We start from the raw sequence: 18,133 nt of genomic DNA, 5'->3' as shown, positions 1-18,133 counted from the left end.
GGTGAAGAAATCTTTGCGATACAAATTATAGTTTTCTCTAGGAAAACATTTTTTTCAGAGCTTAAATCCTGTTTGCCCTGTGTGTCTGACCCTAAGGTGCAGAAGGGTGTGTATTCCATCACCCCCTTCCGCTGTCTAGTTTTAATTACTGTCTCTTATAATGGTATGGAGGGCACATGTTAGAACCAAGATTTAGGAAAATCAGAGCAAGTATGAAAACACTCACTCTTGCGGAGTATCCTAAAATCATCGGAGTCCAGTATTTGCTCATCCTCTCTGTACCACATAACCTGCAGGGGCGGAGTCCCCCTCAGTCTGCACTCCAGGACCACCAGCTGACCCTTCACCGTAGACACGTCGTGGAGACACTGGCAGAGGGAGCAATGATGACCATGATCAAGAGAAGGTATGACAACAGGTTCATATGAGTATGGTTTCTGATTTTCTTTGTGCACTTTCATGAACAAATACAAGAGTGCACATTTATTTCACCTTAACAAATGTGGGCGCCACTGCGCTGCTTGAATGCTGCTGGTTGTAGATGGGACTCTGAGTCTGGGGAAATGGAATAATATAAATCACCTAATTTGTTTGAAAATCATTTGCCATGTCCATTTCTTTATTTACAAAAAGGTTGCTGTCAACATTACAGGACATTAAAATGACATTTAGCTATTTAACCAGTTTATCCCCTTAATGAAACATACTCGTGTGTTTTATCGAATGAGGTGAAATGACTCATTTTAAATGGCTGTAATTACCCTCTGAGGGCTGACACACAGCGGCTGCACCAGGCTGGAGTGTCTCTGACCGAGGAGAGTGGAGGAGGAGGAGGAGGAGGAGATGGTGGAGGAGCAGGAGGAGAGCTCACGAGTGGAGGATGCAGCAGCAGAGGAGGAGGAGATGGTCAGAGACATGGTGCTTGTCTTCTTCTGCACCTTCTGGACTCTAATCGCCAATAATGAAATGAATAAATCTGTGTTTGGATGCTTCCTCGGGTTGTGAGGACATAAGTCTGTATACAGAGTCACACTGTGGGGATTCTTTCCTTATTGTTAAGGACAAAAAGTAAGTCTCCATCTTACAATCATTAGAAATTTAAAGTAAAGATTTATGATAAAATTAGGTTAAATTGAGTCAAGTATTACTTATGGTTCATGAAAAGGAAACGTGTGTTTGTGTGCAGGTCTAACTTACTGTTCCATGTTCCAGGCTGCAGTGACAGAGGTCCTGCAAAGACAAAGGGACACTCTCAAACATGCTGTGCTACAGTGTTGTAGAAATGAGTGTCTGCAGGTATGACTGAACACATACATTTCATTTTACAAAGCACCAGCACAGACTTTTAGCAACTAATAAGATCTTAATCAAGAATTAGATTCCAACCCATTAAATCATATTAATTCAATGTTTTTTCCAACAGTTCGAAACACGGTTCAGTTTTTGTTTGCTTCTGCACACGAGTCACATGTGCAGTGGGGAAGTAATTATGTGATCTCCCGCTGAATTTGTGAGTTTACTCACAAAGATGTGAACAGTCTCTAATTTGAAGGTAGTTTCATTTCATTTAATAAACATGACTTAATACTTGGCTTAGAAACCCTTGCTGGCGAGCACAGTGGTGAGGCGTTTCATGTAGTTGTTCAGCAGGTTTGCACATGTCTCAGGACGGACTTTGGTCCACTCCTCTTTACAGAAACTCTCTAAATCCTTTAGATTTCTTGGCTGCTGCTCAGCAACTCAAAGCTTCACGTTCCTCCATAGATTTTCTGTCAGACTGAGCTCTGGAGACGGGCTCAGCCACTCCATGACATGGCGGTATGTTTTGGGTCAGTATCAGGCTGGAAGACCCATCCATGACCCATCTTCAATGTTCTGGCTGTTGGTTTTATGGTTCATTGCTCCATCCATTGGCCTCTTAATGGGGCTTAATGTTAGTCAAGCTGTCCTGTACCCTTAGCAGAAAAACAGGTTCAAACAGGTGTGCTGGAGTGTTGGGATGGTGTTCTTTGGGTCACACACATTCTCACATTTTTGATTTCTGCCAACCCTTCACTGAATCATTTATATGTTCACTGGCAAACTTAAAACGGGCCTGTATATGTGCCTTCTTGAGCAGGGTGACTTTGCATCGCAAGATTTCAATCCATTATAGCGCACTGATGGTCTTTTAGTCCAGTCCATCCTTGTGCAGGTCTACAGCCTTGTCCCTGACGTCCTTTGGCAGCTCTCTGGTGTTGCCCGTGGTGATGGAGAGGTTGGAATGGAAGAAACTGATCATGTGGACGGGTGTGCTTTATACATACGAGTTGAGATCAAGCGAATCTGTAACTGATCGACTGGTAGGTTGATTGAGCCAATCTGTGGGAGCTTGTTCTGACTGCATTTTAGGGGATGAAATACTTCTTTCTGTCTTTGGTCGATAACCTGTCTCTTTCCATTAAATTGCAACAAGCATAAAATTTAAAAACTATTAATTTCCTTGTACGTGAGCAGACTTAAAAATTCAGCCAGAGATCAAATAATTATTTCCTGGATTGTAAGCCTCCTTTCTGCTGTCTTTCTGTTTTGTGTAAACCATCAAATAAGTAACACATTTTTGGATTAATGCTGAACATGTGTAGGCCTATAAACAAAACTGATGTCGGCACTGGTATCAGTAAAATCTTCTGAGAGCATCCCTGGCCAGAAAACGCCTCAGAAAAATGCTTGAGATTAAAGCTGGATGAGCCCCTGTTTAAAAAAGACACACAGTCGGGTGTTGATTAAAACAACATCTTGGCAGGACTGTACGTCACGTTTGGATCAATGAACATGCACAAAGCCTATGTAATTATGAGATTTCACGTCTAGTGAAACTTTAGACAGGTTTAATTTATAGACTGTATAAAAAAAGATGTGCCTTAAATCTGCATTCTTCCAAATGGCCAGAATGGAGAGAACTATCTTACTGCAACAAGAAGAAGTTTTGTCCAAATGATAGTAAAACAGATAATAAGGCAGGACGGAGCTACTTTGTAACTGACAAGCTGTTCGTTTCACAGTCACTTCCACCCCTCATTTATAATACTGAACTCAAAGCTTCAAAACAGGATTTCACAACTAATTAACACACAACACTTTGTTTGCCTTGAATTACATTTTACAGCCACATTTGCCTCAATGCAAATTATATTGTAAAGACCTTAGAGAGAAAACCCAACAATCAGACAATCCCCTCTGAGGAAGACCTTGGCAACAGTGGGAAGAAAAAACTCCCTTTTAACAGGAAGAAACCTCCAGCAGTTATATTTAATACAGCTAAATTCAAGCTTGATTACATGCATTTCTATTGATCTGTTGTTTCTTTCAGGTGGTGATATACAAACACAGTAATGTTTTGTATTACTATTTATCATCCCCAAACAAATGAATGGTCACGCACGCTTACGCAGACTCAAAGTTAGACGTGGAAACATATAAGCTTAAACGCTTGAGCTCACACACTGGATTCCTCAAACAGGGCACCAAATCACTCTTGTAACAGGTCACTGTTTCTCCATGACTTTGTTTGGCAACAGCATGGCCATATCTGAGCTAACTGAAGGCATAAGGAGACTCATACACCCAAAAGACTCCCTCAGATCTCAGCCTTCCGGCCTTGGGAGGTCTGTCTTGGTTTCAGAGAAGGAGCTGCCTGAGGTTCAGGTTTCTGGGCTAAATTAAACTTTGTCACCTCCTAAGCACTGCACAGACTGTCTGAGCTGTGATAAATCAACGCATCTCCATGTCGAAGTCGCAGAGGTAAAGAAAAGTCTTTACTCTAGAATTATATACATTTAATCTACAACAGTACATCTTAGCTGGGTTACTATTTGTACTAGTTGTGCTACATGGGGTCACAGCAGTCAAATAAACACAGCCTAAACATTGTCTAAATGAGAGGATCACAGCTTAAGAAAGAAGAAACAACTAAGGCATGTATGACATCCGTGTGTACATCCAGTTTTCCCCTCACATAATCACTCCAAACAGCTGTGTGTGCGCGTACTAAAGCCCACTGCTGATACAACAGCAACTGTTGCTAAACCCTTTGTATCAATTGTCTCTCTTATATAACTGCAGAATTTGTGGCAGCGACAACAGGACAGGACAAGTTCATGCAGTGCAACAAATCCACTACCTGGCAAGCAACAGATGGACAGAGGCACACAAGCAGTGACAGCCAAGTTCAGTGACGTCCCAAACAAGGATGTAACATTGATATTATCTGACGGCAGGCAAATCAAAGACACGGGTGACAGTGGCATCCTTTTTGCTTTAGTGTAGGTGAAGACTGAGCAGTATTAGACCCTACATTTCCCATAATGCAACTTGCTGGAGGCTTCTCAGTATGACCTCCCTCCCTGGGTGTCCGATGTAGACTGTCATGACTTCAGATTATTAAGTTTTTCTAAGTGCCTAAAGTTTAAAGTGAGACGAAAGGACGTCCAGACTGACAGAAGATGTTAAAACATGAATCCAAAGGAGAACAAACATCATCACTAGATCGTCCAGAAGCTTATTGCCAGTTGGCCTTTAGCAGCCCTCAAAGAGGAAAGATGCTACCCATCTCAGACCTCCTGTTTCCCTGAAGCCATACCCAGTCAAACATGGCCAGGAGTTCGGTGGGCTCCTGCACCAGAGCTCTGAATACAGTGACTGGTCTGTGTGGTGAGAAGCATTAATACAGTATAATGCATATGTAAAATCACATAACTTTAGACCAATCGTAGGTCCCTATTACGGCAGACTGCTACTCTGAACATTTGCATGTAATTTGTCAATATGGCTTGCTAATGCGTATGGCACACGACTCCGTGTTGCTCACTGATGTGTCAATGAAGAATCATGGCTGGTATTTTTAACAGCATGTTGAGCCCACTGATTCTGTAACACGGGGAAAGAGGAAGATGGCTGCACTCTGTCTGAGTTCAGTATTCCAGTAAGTGCATTTCCAGTGCACCTGTTCTCACCTGACAGGAGAAAGCCAGCCTTTGGAGATGAGTCATGGTGATGACTGTTTGTCATTTGGTTTGCTATTACAAACGGTGAATGGTGATAGTTAACAGGTGCCACAAACGTATCCTCCAACCTGTGTTATTAGCATAAATGATCTATTTTATACACTAACAGCATGTATAGATGTGTCATTTACAGTTATCAAAGAAAACTGAGCTGTCCTGCAGTCGACGAGGAGATTCTGACAAACAGGAAGAAACAGCCAGCCTTGCTCATTTAAACAGATCCCTCTTTGGTGTACACAACACCATGAAGCTTTCAGCCACTAGCAGCTCTCAGCTGTGGACAGGAATGGCACATTAGAGCAGAAATCCAGAATGAAGTGGACCGTGTTAAAATTAGCTAACAAAGCAACCTTTATATAAACCTGTGGGCTTTGAAAAGTACCCTCCAAAAATCTAGAGTAATGTATTAACCACTGAATGTAGGAGGTTTATAACAGGCTAAGCAAAATGCACAAACACAAACATCATGTTAAACTTTTTCCATACATCTCTGTGACCAGACCAAGAGCACACCAGCAAAGAGAAAAGATACAAAAAGGCACACACTGTTGCTTTACTCAGTTGTAATAGTTGTGATAAAAGTAGCATTACATGATGCATACTGCACACAGCTATTATTAGTTATTTATGAAAAACTGAAACTATAAATCTAGTACTATTCATTGTTGTACATTAAGAAATATATTTAATACATGGGTCTTTCCAGGAAATATCTTTGTAATTAATAGAAGACTCTTAAGTAAGTGAATGTAGCATTAGTGTCAGTTTATACTGTATATGGTATGATGTTTTGTGATAGCAGCAGGATATGATAAGGAATTAAATTGTATCTTCTCTAACAGCATGAATCTTGGTTCACTCCAGCGTTTCTCTGAGACTGTTCAGATACAGTAGTAATTTAAGCTAAATGCTAATATTGGTAACAATGGTTGTTTTGGTGCGTTCCAAAATAAGTCAGAATTCGGAAATTTGACATTCCCAGTTGGAAATTTTTTGCGGAATTCAGAGCAGAATGTCAGAGCAGACCAACATACCCAACATAGTTGTTGGGTATGTTGGTCTGTAATGTTGTGGGGATGGAGTTGGACTCCCTTAAAGTGGTGTTGGAGAGGCGGATGTTGTCCAAGATAAAGACAATGTTGGATAACACCAAATAATTACCAAAAATCACCACTGAACCACACAGGAAATCATTCCTGCCTGTTGCTCCCTGTACAACTCATCGACTTAACACACTGTATACTGCAATAGCTACACCCTTTTTGCACATGCTCTTCTTTCTTATTCAGCCATTTATCAATAAGTGACTTAATTTTTTAGTGAAGAGGTGATTTCAAAGGCCAACTCTTTGTAAAGGGACTACTGATAACAAAGAGAAATTACGTTTTGAATTTTCTCAGTTGCATCACTCCAGAAACCGTCCTAGTCCTCAACCTATGACTCTCCAATTCTCCTACCTCCTCAGCTTGGCTGTGCACAGGACCAATTTAGCGCAGACTGGGTCACCTGATCTCTCTTTTGGCCAACCAGAACCCAGTGGCTGAACACAGTGTCACACAGGCATGCCAGGCTTGTACACACACACAGCTCAAATTTGGCTGGTATGTCTTATGTTGCCTCACACTGCAGGACATGTAACTGACACAGTTCCTTTTTTTATTTATACCCTTTAAATTCCCCTCTTCATTTGCTGCACTCGATATCCTATGTGGATAGTTTGCACCAATGTCTTTGAGTGTGCCTATATATTTTTCAAAGACTATCATTGTGCTAATTTAAAGATGTGCATTGGGATGTTCTCTTTTGATATATGCCGTTTTGTAACAGTAACTACAAAGAATCTTTAGTGGTGTCACTAGAAGCTGAAGGCAGCCAGGGGAAAGTAAGTAGGTAGATCAACAGATGGATAGGCGAGTAGAAAGGTAGGTTATTAGATAAGCATGTAGGTAGGAAGTTACATAGCTACAAAGGTTGGTAGTTAAAATAATAGCGTGTCGAGGTAACTATTGTCAATGAAATATAGCTAGATAGCACATGACGCAGCATATAAATTATAAATAACTTTAGACAGATCATTCCAGCTGTCCTCTTCCTTCTGGCTGCAAACTCAGTCACTCCAGTACTGCCTGCAGTATCAGGATCTCATTGGCCATGGACCAAATGAATTACACCATTTGATGATCTGATTAACTTGACTTTTGCTTTCTCTTTTCTTTGAATCCTGACAAGGAGCAGGGCTTGAAGCATGCCACACATGCTGGACTTACACTTTTGCGAAACTTTCTGGATGTCTCTACCGAAAAGCTAATGATTTGAAATGCAAGCTGGGTTGCACAAGTTCCTCCATGCTGTAATTGTGTGTCATATGCTCCTAGCTTAATTTAGACAAGCAACAGGCAGCTCTGCATCCTCAACACAATCTTTAACCCATCTGAAGTGAACTTCCGCAAAAATATCCCCATCCTTACCTGTCTGCTTTATCCCCAGCAGGCCACAAAACCAAGAATAACAACAAATATATTGATCCAACAAGCAGAAAATCCAAATGTTAAAACCAAAACTGCTATATGACTGTGTGGCTGCCAGTCATGGCTTGGTTACTGGACGCTCCACAAGCAGGAGCTTGTGTGTGTGTGTTGAAGAGGTTGGGGTGTGGGACGGGGTTAGGGGGGAATCTGAGGCTGAGGAGGGGGGGTGAGAGGAAGCCACGTGGGGTTTGGTTAGAGGGGTACGGAAGGAGCAAATTTAGAGCAGAGTGAAGTGTTAATTAATGGTCAAAGAGAATAGGGAAGCTCAAGTCTGCCCCAGCCGGTGCCTCATGCCTTTGTGCTAATGTGCACAGCTAATGCCAAATCCAAATGACCATGGATAGCTGACACAGAGCTAGCTTGTTGCACGTTGCTGCACAAACTATAAAGATATATTGTTCCATCTGAAATTACAAAAAGTGGCGGAGGCGTCATGACCGGACCAAACTTCATCCAAGTGTGAGAGACAGGGGCCAGAAAACCTGCAACCGGTGCCAGTGAGTCTTTGGGTAGAAACCTGAGAACCAGAGAGAGTCGGACAGACGGAGGGAGACGTGAATACACAACCTTGGAAAACAGATCACACTCAAGCTCAGCTCATCAGGGCTTTATTCATCATATTTCACATAGATCTAACTGATGCAATATACTGAGTACATCAAACAGAATCATCTCATTCCAAAAGGCTTCACTTATTAAAGTAATGGACGTAGAAGCTTCTGGGATAGTTTAAAATACATGCCTGAATATGCAAAACCTACATTGATCCATACAGGATCCCTACAGGTCCTCTGCGAGGGGTCTGGGAGCTCGCACGCCTTGTACAGCATCTTTGCTGTTTCTACGACTGCGCTCTTGCTCTTCTGGACAGAGATTTTCAATGTTGTTCCCTATCACTATCGCCCCCTGTCACTATAACTAGTGCTAGTTATAGTTATCTGCACTGCTACCTTCACCCTCCACATCTTCTCGAGCTCTTCTCTGAGCCATTGGTACTTCTCCAGCGTCTTGTGTTCCTTCTTCCTGATGTTGCTGTCATTCGGTATCACGCTCTTCCTCTGCTTGTCCACCACTACTATGTCCTGTTGGTTAGCCATGACCACTTTGCCCGTCTGAATTACGAAGTCCCACAGGATCGTAGCTCGGTTATTCTCCACCACCCTAGGTGGCGTCTTCCATTTTGACTTCAAGACTTCCAGGTTATACTTGGCACAGATGTTCCTGTACACTATGCCGGCCACTTGGTTATGGCGTTCCATGTATGCCCTGCCTGCTATCATCTTGCACCCTGCTGTTATGTGCTGGATTGTCTCAGGGGCATCTTTACACAGCCTGCACCTGGGGTCTTGCCTGCTGTGATAGACCCCAGCCTCTATGGATCTTGTGCTTAGAGCTTGTTCCTGTGCTGCCATGATTAGTGCCTCTGTGCTGTCAGTCCAGCTTTGTCCAGCCACTGGTAGGACTTCTGGATGTCAGCAACTTCCTCTATCTGCCAGTGGTACATACCGTGCAGGGGCCTGTCCTTCCACGATGGTTCTTCTCCTTGGTCCTCTTCTTTCTCAGGTTTCTGCTGCTTGAGATAAGCTCCAAGCAGAAGGTCAGTTGTGGCCTGATGAAATCATGGATGTCTCGATGTTAGTGGCTTCTATCCCCACTTCAGTTTTGGCCAACAGGAATCTGAGTCTAATAAAATGATCCTTTCTAAATGGGAAATGCATTAAAAACATATATGTGATATTCTTTTTCTTTTCAGTATATTAGAGTCATCATTAGAAAATGAGTGACAGAATGTTTCTGTTGATGCCAACAAGGACAAACACAACATATTTTGTCACTTTGACAGATGCAGTGTGATCAGAAATATCAGCGTGCAAATCAACCCATCAGTGGATTAAATAAAGTCGTCCTATCAGTGAAAACTAGAAAGAAACAGACGATACTTGATTCAACATATTTATTGTGGCCTCACCGTTTTACATGGAAACACGAGTTAGTGTGCGTTCGTATCAAAGCATGAGGGGTACAGTGTACAATGCATAAAACAAAGGTCCAGTGCAAAAATATACCAAAGTATCAAAAGAATTATCTTATAAATGACACAGGAGCAGACAGATATATTTTCAGATATTTAGCCATATAATATTTGGTCTTATATAATCTCAAAACAACGGTTCTGTGGGTCAAATAACACCAAAAACTTCCAACTAAAGAATAAAGTCAGACTACCATGTATGTAACATGTAATTAGTTGGATTTTGGAAAATATCACCACCCCCCCCCCAAAATTCACCAGGAAAATCATTTTGCTTATTGATGAATGACGCAATAAATGTCAATATTTAATCTTAAAAGGCCAATGTATGCAGTCAGCACCCCTTTCACATCCTCTTCCTCCTTCTCTTCATCACAACCAAAGCTATATAGATATCTAAACATATGTTCTAGGTATTATTTAAAGAAATTAAGCCTCTTGAAGCCTCTTCCTCGCTCCTCCTATTGACACTTGACTAAAACCTCCTAACTACTTCCTCCAACTTTGTCCTTCCTTTCCTTGAAGACTGAATTCTGCCTTTTTAAACACCAGTTTTCATCACACTCTCCCACACATCACATCCACAGGGTGGAAAACAACAGCTGACACTTAAGTGAATACTGCAAAAACGCAAGCTGCTTTGTATTCATTTTTTTTCCGTCCTGTATCACGCTTCATCCTACTTTGCAACACAATCCGGAGAAATAACGAGGTTGGGCTAAATGTTTGGGTCCATCTCCATCAATTAAACCTTACTTTTAATCTGAAAAGCTGTGCAAATCTACTTGGTGCAATAAAGATGTGCAATCTGATGCGACAGGTCTCCGTGAACCGAACTGAAATAAAAGGAAGCGGATGTGGGAAGCTAAAGAGACAGCCAGGGGTGGGAGCATGAAGCTGAAGATGGGGAAAAGATGCTGAGGGGATGAAAAGTGGCAGCAAGAGGAAACGAGTTGTGAAAAGTGAGAGAAAAAGAGTTTGTGGGAGAGTTAAGGATGTGAGTCACCACAGGCCTGATACAGAATCTATCACGTTTTTAACCAGTGGAAGGTGTAGGAGGAAGTGCGCTGTTCCCTCGCGCTCTCATTAGTGATACAGCGATCGTCCAGTGCTAAGCAACAGGGAGCAAAGAGTGGCAGCAGCAGGCACTTTGCTTCAAATAAACCAGAAAAATATCCTCATTCTCTAAAAGAGTAGCTTAAGATCATAAATGGATAAACCCTGATAAAAAGGAAACTGTTATTAGGTGTCAAACTGGTCAGCTTGCAGATGAGCTGATTTCATATGCTGTTACTTAAAGCAGTCCAGAGAGAAAGACAGATACTCTCAATCATTCCAATGTTAGACCATGTAAAAGAAAAGTGGTTATTGTAACAGAATTTCATAATGAACTCTGCAATTTAATCAGTTTTGAAGACAAATGAGAATTATGGAGTCAGAACTCATTTTAGAGCTGGTTTATTTCCCAGCATATACCCTAAAGGTGTATGACAGAGTGTGGAAGCAGGATGAGCAGATACAGGCTGTTCGATAACTGAAAGTTAGAGCTGAACAAAAACTATAAGAACTGTGGAGCACTAGGTTTTGGTCTGCTCTCCTGTCTAGTCTGGCCACGGTCCTGCTCAGGAACCTGACCAAAGCTGTCGGTTCTACACTGTCACCTTTCCCTGTAGGCCTGACCACAAGCTAGCACAGCAACAGTCTCTATGTACTTGTCCTATTCCATACTTAAAACAAAAACCCACATATACAGTAGCCTACAGGTTTTAAAAAATGTTAACATTATTGGTAAAAAAGTTAATTTAAAAAAAGCAAGCTAGGTAAGGTGTATTTACTCGTGACATGCTCGCCAGAATTTAATCTAACCAAATTTAATTTCAGTTGTTATCCACTTCAAACAAGGATAACAGTTTTAAGGTGCCTTACAATCTGAATCTATGTAAATATTAGCGCAAAGTATGCTACGTGTGTACAAGTCCTTTTGTTTATGAGACAAGTGACTCATTTCGGTACTGCTAGCCAAGCTTTGCTTTCATATAACAGCTAACAGCATTAGCTAGGAGCTGCAAGTTAGCTAATAGTTACGGCATATTTTGGCCCTGTTAGCGAGCACCTCTTAGCCTGGTAATATTAGGTCACAATCCACTATGTTAATGCACAATAGCCGCGTTAAGCTATTTGTTAAGTACGTCAGACAATCAAACACCTTCTGTCCCCGAAAGAATCGTTGTAAGACGTGATTAAAACTTAGCAATAAGACAAAAATTTCATTTTCCAGTTCAAAATATTCTCACAGAACCAGCTGTAATATTTCTCACAAGTCATAAGTCTATAATAAAAGTAAAATTAAAGTATCAATGTATATAAAAACATTTGGCACAATTATGATAACGACAAAATTCAAGAGTGTGCAGGATAATGTAAAAAACATAAAGTTAGCCGTTTAAGCAAAATCTCGCAGAGGAGAAACAGAATAATAAAATGGATAAATACTCAGATTCACATTTGAAGGTAAGAAAACCGCAATGATTTCTTTACCTTTACCAAAGCAAATAATACTTAATGCATACATCTGTGATATTTAATACATAAACACTCGTAACATTGACTTGTGTGTATTTTGTTGCAACACTTTGGGCCTGGGTGAGTTTCCAAGGTGATCTAAGAGTTTATCAAATTAATAACTTGATTCATAAATGAGATCAGTTGTCACTTGTGAATAATCTGTTAGAATCAAGGAAGCAAATACATCAAAGCTTTCATCTTTGGTTTCTTGCTTTGAAGCTCATTGAATAAAAGACAAAGAGGCCCAACTCACTACATATCCTATATTTTATATTTTCAACATGTTGCCCCATCAAAAACTGGTCCGACAGTGGGTAGTGTAACAAATACTGATCCAAAGGTTAGCAGTGATCTCTTCAATACTGACGACAGGATGGCTTTTGATGTAACGCGTATAAGAGGGCAACTGTGCAAAACACCTTTCTTACACACGCAACAAGAAAATCAAACAAACAGAATTCACATTTGATTTTAGACGATTCAGCCAAGTTTGTGAGTCCTGTGAGCAGCTCACATTCACAATCAAAGACCGTGGGGGGCATGCACGACTCTGTTTTAAGATTGAATTTCACATTCGTAAGCCTGCAATTCTGTACATATATGTAAAGATGGCGTGTAATAAAATATTTAGAAAACAGTGCATCTTACAGGATTATATACAAGCTATACAAAAAAAAAGAGCGAGTTATACTTGCTTTATATCTCTATTTATCTACACTATTTATGCTGCACATTTAAATTGCTCCTTTTATGGTAAATGGCTTTTAAGGTCCTTTGCAAAAAGAAATGCGATTTAAATGACGTGGTCCAGTTCTGTGGTAGACTGACCTCTCACACTTAGAGCCGAGGGGAGGGGCTGTGCTAGCAACATATATTCAAACTAATTCAAACTATGCAACGCAGCAAATATACCCATCAGTATTTTTTTTTTCCTCACTTCATAACGAATTTGCAGACTAGTTGCGTGAGAAAATAATTCCTATCTAACATTTGATAGTGCTATATATTAAATAAAATAGTGATATGTATTTAATAAACTAGAACATGAGTCAGTACAGTAATATGATAGTTTGTTTGGGTTCTACCACTCTGATAAAAGCAATTCTATCAATTCAAGGACTTCATAAATACCGGAACAGTTTTGAGGTATTGCAGACAGGCAGCGAACACTGTGGATCTAAAACTGCTCCAAGGACGTAATCATGGCACGAGTAACAAAGATGGAATGATATGAAGCAGCCCACATTTCATTAAATGCCCAGGTGATGTACAGAGTGAACAAAGCTACTGACAGACAAACACAAATTAAGTGATGATTACTCTCTGGTGTGTGCAGCAACAACTGTGATCCAGGTGTGAGGATGCCGATGATCCAGAGCTGGGCATTTTAAAACGCACACAATCAAATACTTGTTAAGCACATAATTAAGTCATAATTGATTCTTGAAAAAAAGAAAAAAAATCCAGGCGCTGAACAAACAGCCAGGTGTTCATGTGAAATCCCAGAACAACCGTCCACGTGAAGCCCTCTGTTTTGGTGAAGCGTCACGTAAAATAAAGGAAAAAAGACGCTGGCACAGCTGCTTGTACCTTTGAACATTTCTGTGGATGTGTGTTTGTGCTGCAAATCATGTCCAGGCGTCAGTGCTGTGATCCACGCGTCAGTAGTCGATGATGGAGCGATGAATTCAAGCTTTTTTCCTGCAGGCGGATTTTTGACCAGCTCAATCGTTGATCATAATGGTTTAACATGGCGACTGCACAAGGCTGAGGGACGGATGGAGGAATCGAGCAGACTCTTGCAATGGTATCCACCACTTCACGGAGGTCAACGCAGGTCAGCACAAAGCCAAAAAACACACAACAAAGCATCACCAGGATAACCCAGAACAATGAAGGCAGACGCCCACCAGTCGATCCCAGAGGTAACTGGTCTCAGTGTTACCAGTTGAACAGAGAGTTCTGTCCGAGAGTCATGAAGTAAATCTGACTGCTGCCGCCCGACTGCACCGACGCAAAGAAAACCTGCAACAAGACGGTGCTTTTAGGAACTGAAATCAAACAAACGGTGCATAAATAAAGCGAGTGAGGCTGTTTTTTGTCGTAGGTTCCTCCTACCTTGTCATTCCTTTCACACAGGAACTTCAGCTTTTGAGCCTTTTTATGCATGAACACTCCCTCCAGGTTCCCCGTGTTCGCTGACCTCAGCTCTATGGCCTTTTCTCCCCAACCCATCACCTGGTTAGACTGCAGGTAGGCTGGATTGGAGAGAAACAGACGAGTATGAGAAAACAGTCTAAATATGTCTCCTACATTTTTACTCCTTATACTTGAATACTGCCTCATCTCCATGCCCCAAAAACACACACACACAGATTGACTACCATCTTATTTTTAGCCCACCCTGTCCCTGATCTGTCTCCACTGAATGTGGTTCAGGTTAAGTTCTCAGTGGCAGGACAGCTGCTCATCCAGATCTAGTGAGTCGAACTGGAAAAATCTACAGTGATGTTAAGCAGTGCCTGACTAATCATCGCAATTGGGTTGTTGTTAGTGGTACCTGCACAAAGACGCACTGTGTACAAAAATAGACCTTTATGGGTGTATATAGCATTTGCATAAAGATGTGTGCTCCAACATTACCGACAGATGTAGGCATTTCCCCCCACTGCAGCACTGTATCCTTGGTGATACGGCCATAGGTGTCAATGTAGACGCCCTCGTCTTCATAGCAAACCAGGACCTCTGTTCCAGCTTTGTTTGGCAAAATGATGATTGCATGGGGACGGATGGGACCCGGGATCTGCAGAGTAACGCACACACAAACACAACATGAACACTCGTTTTTTTTTTTTTAATTATTGTTTGGAAAGAAAAACCCAAATTAAAACCCCCAGAAAATACTATCATCTATATGGATTGCAGAAAACATGAAGGCTGTTCCTTCATGCTATTTAAATGTTATCTTACAGTCACTGGTGATCCAAAGACTAAGGTTCAGGTCTAAATGCACAACCATTGCAACAATCAAACGTAACAAATCCATAGTCACAACTTTATTTCAAAGACTAGATTTCATGATGAAACTAAAGTCCTTGACTAAATATGGCGGCATTGTATCAGAACTGACCAGATACTCAGATTCTTAATTTAATAAAACATTTTAACAGAGATTGAACACAGCAGCCTGTATTTAAGATAAAATTCCAGGAGGAAGTAAAAAAACAAGTTAGAGATTCGATTTTATTCGAAGACGCATTTCACTGCTCAGTTAAGTTTATCTAACTTTAACTTTATTTAAATCCATTCAGAAAAGTGTTATTACATTATTTCACTGAGAACATCTTCAAAGTAGTGACCTAGGAATATATTTAACAGTTCAGACACATGTTCACAACAGCTCAGGATGTTTATCTAACCAGATAAGATCCATTTACTTATCCAGCTGAAGGATGAACCCAACGCTTCAGAAACAGGTTTCTAATAAATCAAAGGGTCCATCGGTGATTGGACAAATACATCGACTATCGACGATAGGCGGAGCCTTTCGCTGATCGTTTTTATTTTTTTTGCCCGTGAGTACATTTGTTAATAATGTTGGTTGAAGCTAAGAGAAGCAGTCAAAAATAACAGCGCCGTTTTAACAAACAACAAATTAAAAAAACCACAATGTTGGAAACAAAGAGGAACGAGCTTTTCCCCCACTGTAACGTGTTTACAGGCTGTTCCAGTGTTTATCTGTCTGACACACTCGACCGAACAACAAATACAAATTAAACAAGAAGTAAGTTAAAAATCAAAATGTCTCTTCCAGTGAACATAAAACCCTCTGATGTAAAGTTAAGTCTTTTGTTGGATTTGGCGCATCTCAAATAAATAAATGAATAATCCAAAAAGTATCTATAATAATACTGAAACAAACAAGAAAAGAAGCTAAAATATTCCCTCCAAACAAAACTTAGAAATTTAAAATGCGCAAATCAGTCCGTGCATGATTGCATTGCTCCGCCCATCAAAAAGTCTGCAGCTGCACGACTTTTCCTCCTATCATCGGTTATTGGACTGTCGATTGGAACATTTTTATATATCGCACAACCTTAAAGTCCATAAACGTGAAGGAGAGGTGTTTGTTTGTTGCAAGCCTCATTTAATCGCGAAACTCTGAAATATCTGTTCAGACACTTTTAGCAAACTAGTTATGAAATATTCCAACCAACCAAGCGTTCACTGCAGCAGGTCTGACAAGATTTAACTATGAAAATAAATCATTGCAACTTTCTAAACATGAATATCAGACAAACTACAGATATTAGGACAAACACTGCAACGTCAATGAATCCTTTAACAGATTCCACCGAAGCAAAAGTCCTACAATAAAAGAAGAAAATGTTGGGCTGAGCTCTGTGCCCGACACAAACACTGCGCTTCACACCGAACACCTTACCAGAGTGTGAGCCACCACAATCCTGAGCATGAGAACAGGCATCCACAGCCGCAACGCAATCTTAATCCTCTGCCTTGGAATCAGCATTGTTACATAGTTTGCAGGCAACAACAGGAGATGGCTGTACGCGTGTGTGTGCGCGTGTGTATACTTCTTTAAGTGGGTGGGCACATTGTGTGTGTGTGTGTGTGTGTGTGAGAGAGAGAGAGAAAACGTTTGAGGGTTAGGCTTTGCTTACAGGTGAACTGATTTTAACAGTAACAGAAATCACTGTTTTGACGTCTTTAACTGATTGTGTGTATGTGTGTGTGGGTATGCACCTAAGACAAGAATGAGTGTGTATCAGATAACAGCTACTGGGAAAAGCCCCAGCAGTGTGAAGGTTCCTCCAGTGTGCGTGAAGAAAGAGAAAGTGAGTGGGTTTAAAGGAGTGCTGCAGCTGAGTGTGTCTGGCAGAAAGCTCCAGTGTGTATGTAAGAGAGACAAGAAAAGAGGAAAACACGGGAAGGAGAGCAGAAATGATATCGAAGCAGCAGCAGCATAAGGCACCGGTGTAGTAGACAGCTGTGAGCAGGCTCGCTTAATATACACAGGAGGGAGGGGGGGGGGAGCAGGTCAGGACACACACTCACTTTCTCTCTCTCTCTCTCTCTATCACACACACACACACACACACACACACACACACACACACACACACACACACACACACACAGAGAGTTAATGATGGTAAGAGAAGGAGGACAGAAGGGGTGTATTTTTAGAGCTAATTTCTCTCTTCATGTGTCTCCAACTCCTCCTTGCTTACAGAAAGTAGCACGTTTAGCGGTGGCAGGGGTGCTGTGTGTGTTTGGGTGTATAAAAAAAAACAAAACAAAAAAACAACCTCACAGAAAGAAAATTTATAATCGCTTTAACTCCACGCAGCAATTTGTGACCGAAAAATCGAATTGTGACACGAGTCCTTTCAGAATGACTCACAAAATGATTAAACGTTCCTCGTATGGATGCTAGGCGGACAAATATAAAGAACATCTTTAAATAAACCATTAAACTGGAACAACCAGCCACCCACTCACACTCCACACCACATGTAGTGCTGTATAGTTTGCACAGTAAATCAACTGATGGAATCAGATTACCTTCAGACTCTGGAAAGACTGATTAAATAAAGGCTCAAGCCAAAATGTTTCCAGCGTAAAGTTGAACCACTTTAATATAAACTGAGCCTCGGGCCTCTCCAGTTGTTGCTAAGAACATATTTAACAGGATGTGTCAGAATGTGAATATGACTCACTCAAGCTACAGCGAGCTTTACATGCCCACATACAGCAGAGGAAGAATAATAACTGCTCCAATTGTACCAGCAGTGGGCGATTGGTCACAGTTAAAGACACAAATACATTTACAGCGTAACCTTTCTAAATATTAAACACTAAACAAATCAGATTTACATGTTCCCAACAAGGACCAAACAAAGAAATACTGGCCGTGCTGACTCCAGCCACCAAATGCAGTC

General features: G+C 41.1%; 2 protein-coding genes across 6 annotated transcripts in view; both read right to left on the bottom strand.

Moving 5' to 3' along the window:
* myot (myotilin) overlaps positions 1-7,629 on the bottom strand; it is a 35,249-nt gene extending 27,620 nt beyond the window's left edge. For both annotated transcript variants that reach the window (XM_086305980.1, XM_086305988.1), the window contains exons 1-5: positions 7,514-7,629; positions 1,198-1,230; positions 762-948; positions 493-555; positions 227-368 (exon numbers count right to left, since the gene is read on the bottom strand). In XM_086305980.1, the coding sequence (XP_086162106.1) occupies positions 227-368; positions 493-555; positions 762-948; positions 1,198-1,205 (400 nt within the window). In that variant the 5' untranslated portion in view covers positions 1,206-1,230; positions 7,514-7,629. The remainder of the gene's footprint in view (positions 1-226; positions 369-492; positions 556-761; positions 949-1,197; positions 1,231-7,513) is intronic.
* Positions 7,630-9,513: 1,884 nt separating this feature from the next.
* LOC147337548 (mitogen-activated protein kinase kinase kinase kinase 4-like) overlaps positions 9,514-18,133 on the bottom strand; it is a 57,335-nt gene continuing 48,715 nt past the window's right edge. For all 4 annotated transcript variants that reach the window (XM_086305947.1, XM_086305937.1, XM_086305957.1 and 1 more), the window contains 3 exons: positions 14,814-14,973; positions 14,289-14,428; positions 9,514-14,195 (listed from right to left, as the gene is read on the bottom strand). In XM_086305947.1, the coding sequence (XP_086162073.1) occupies positions 14,112-14,195; positions 14,289-14,428; positions 14,814-14,973 (384 nt within the window). In that variant the 3' untranslated portion in view covers positions 9,514-14,111. The remainder of the gene's footprint in view (positions 14,196-14,288; positions 14,429-14,813; positions 14,974-18,133) is intronic.

Source organism: Aulonocara sp. 'chitande type north' Nkhata Bay, linkage group LG2 (assembly GCF_057382095.1).
Source record: "Aulonocara sp. 'chitande type north' Nkhata Bay isolate Kocher_YH1m ecotype deep benthic linkage group LG2, A_spYH_male_GT1.1, whole genome shotgun sequence".
Lineage (NCBI taxonomy): Eukaryota > Metazoa > Chordata > Actinopteri > Cichliformes > Cichlidae > Aulonocara > Aulonocara sp. 'chitande type north' Nkhata Bay.
The sequence above is the reverse complement of the archived record's forward strand: the minus strand, read 5'-3'. Positions and strand labels throughout refer to the sequence as shown.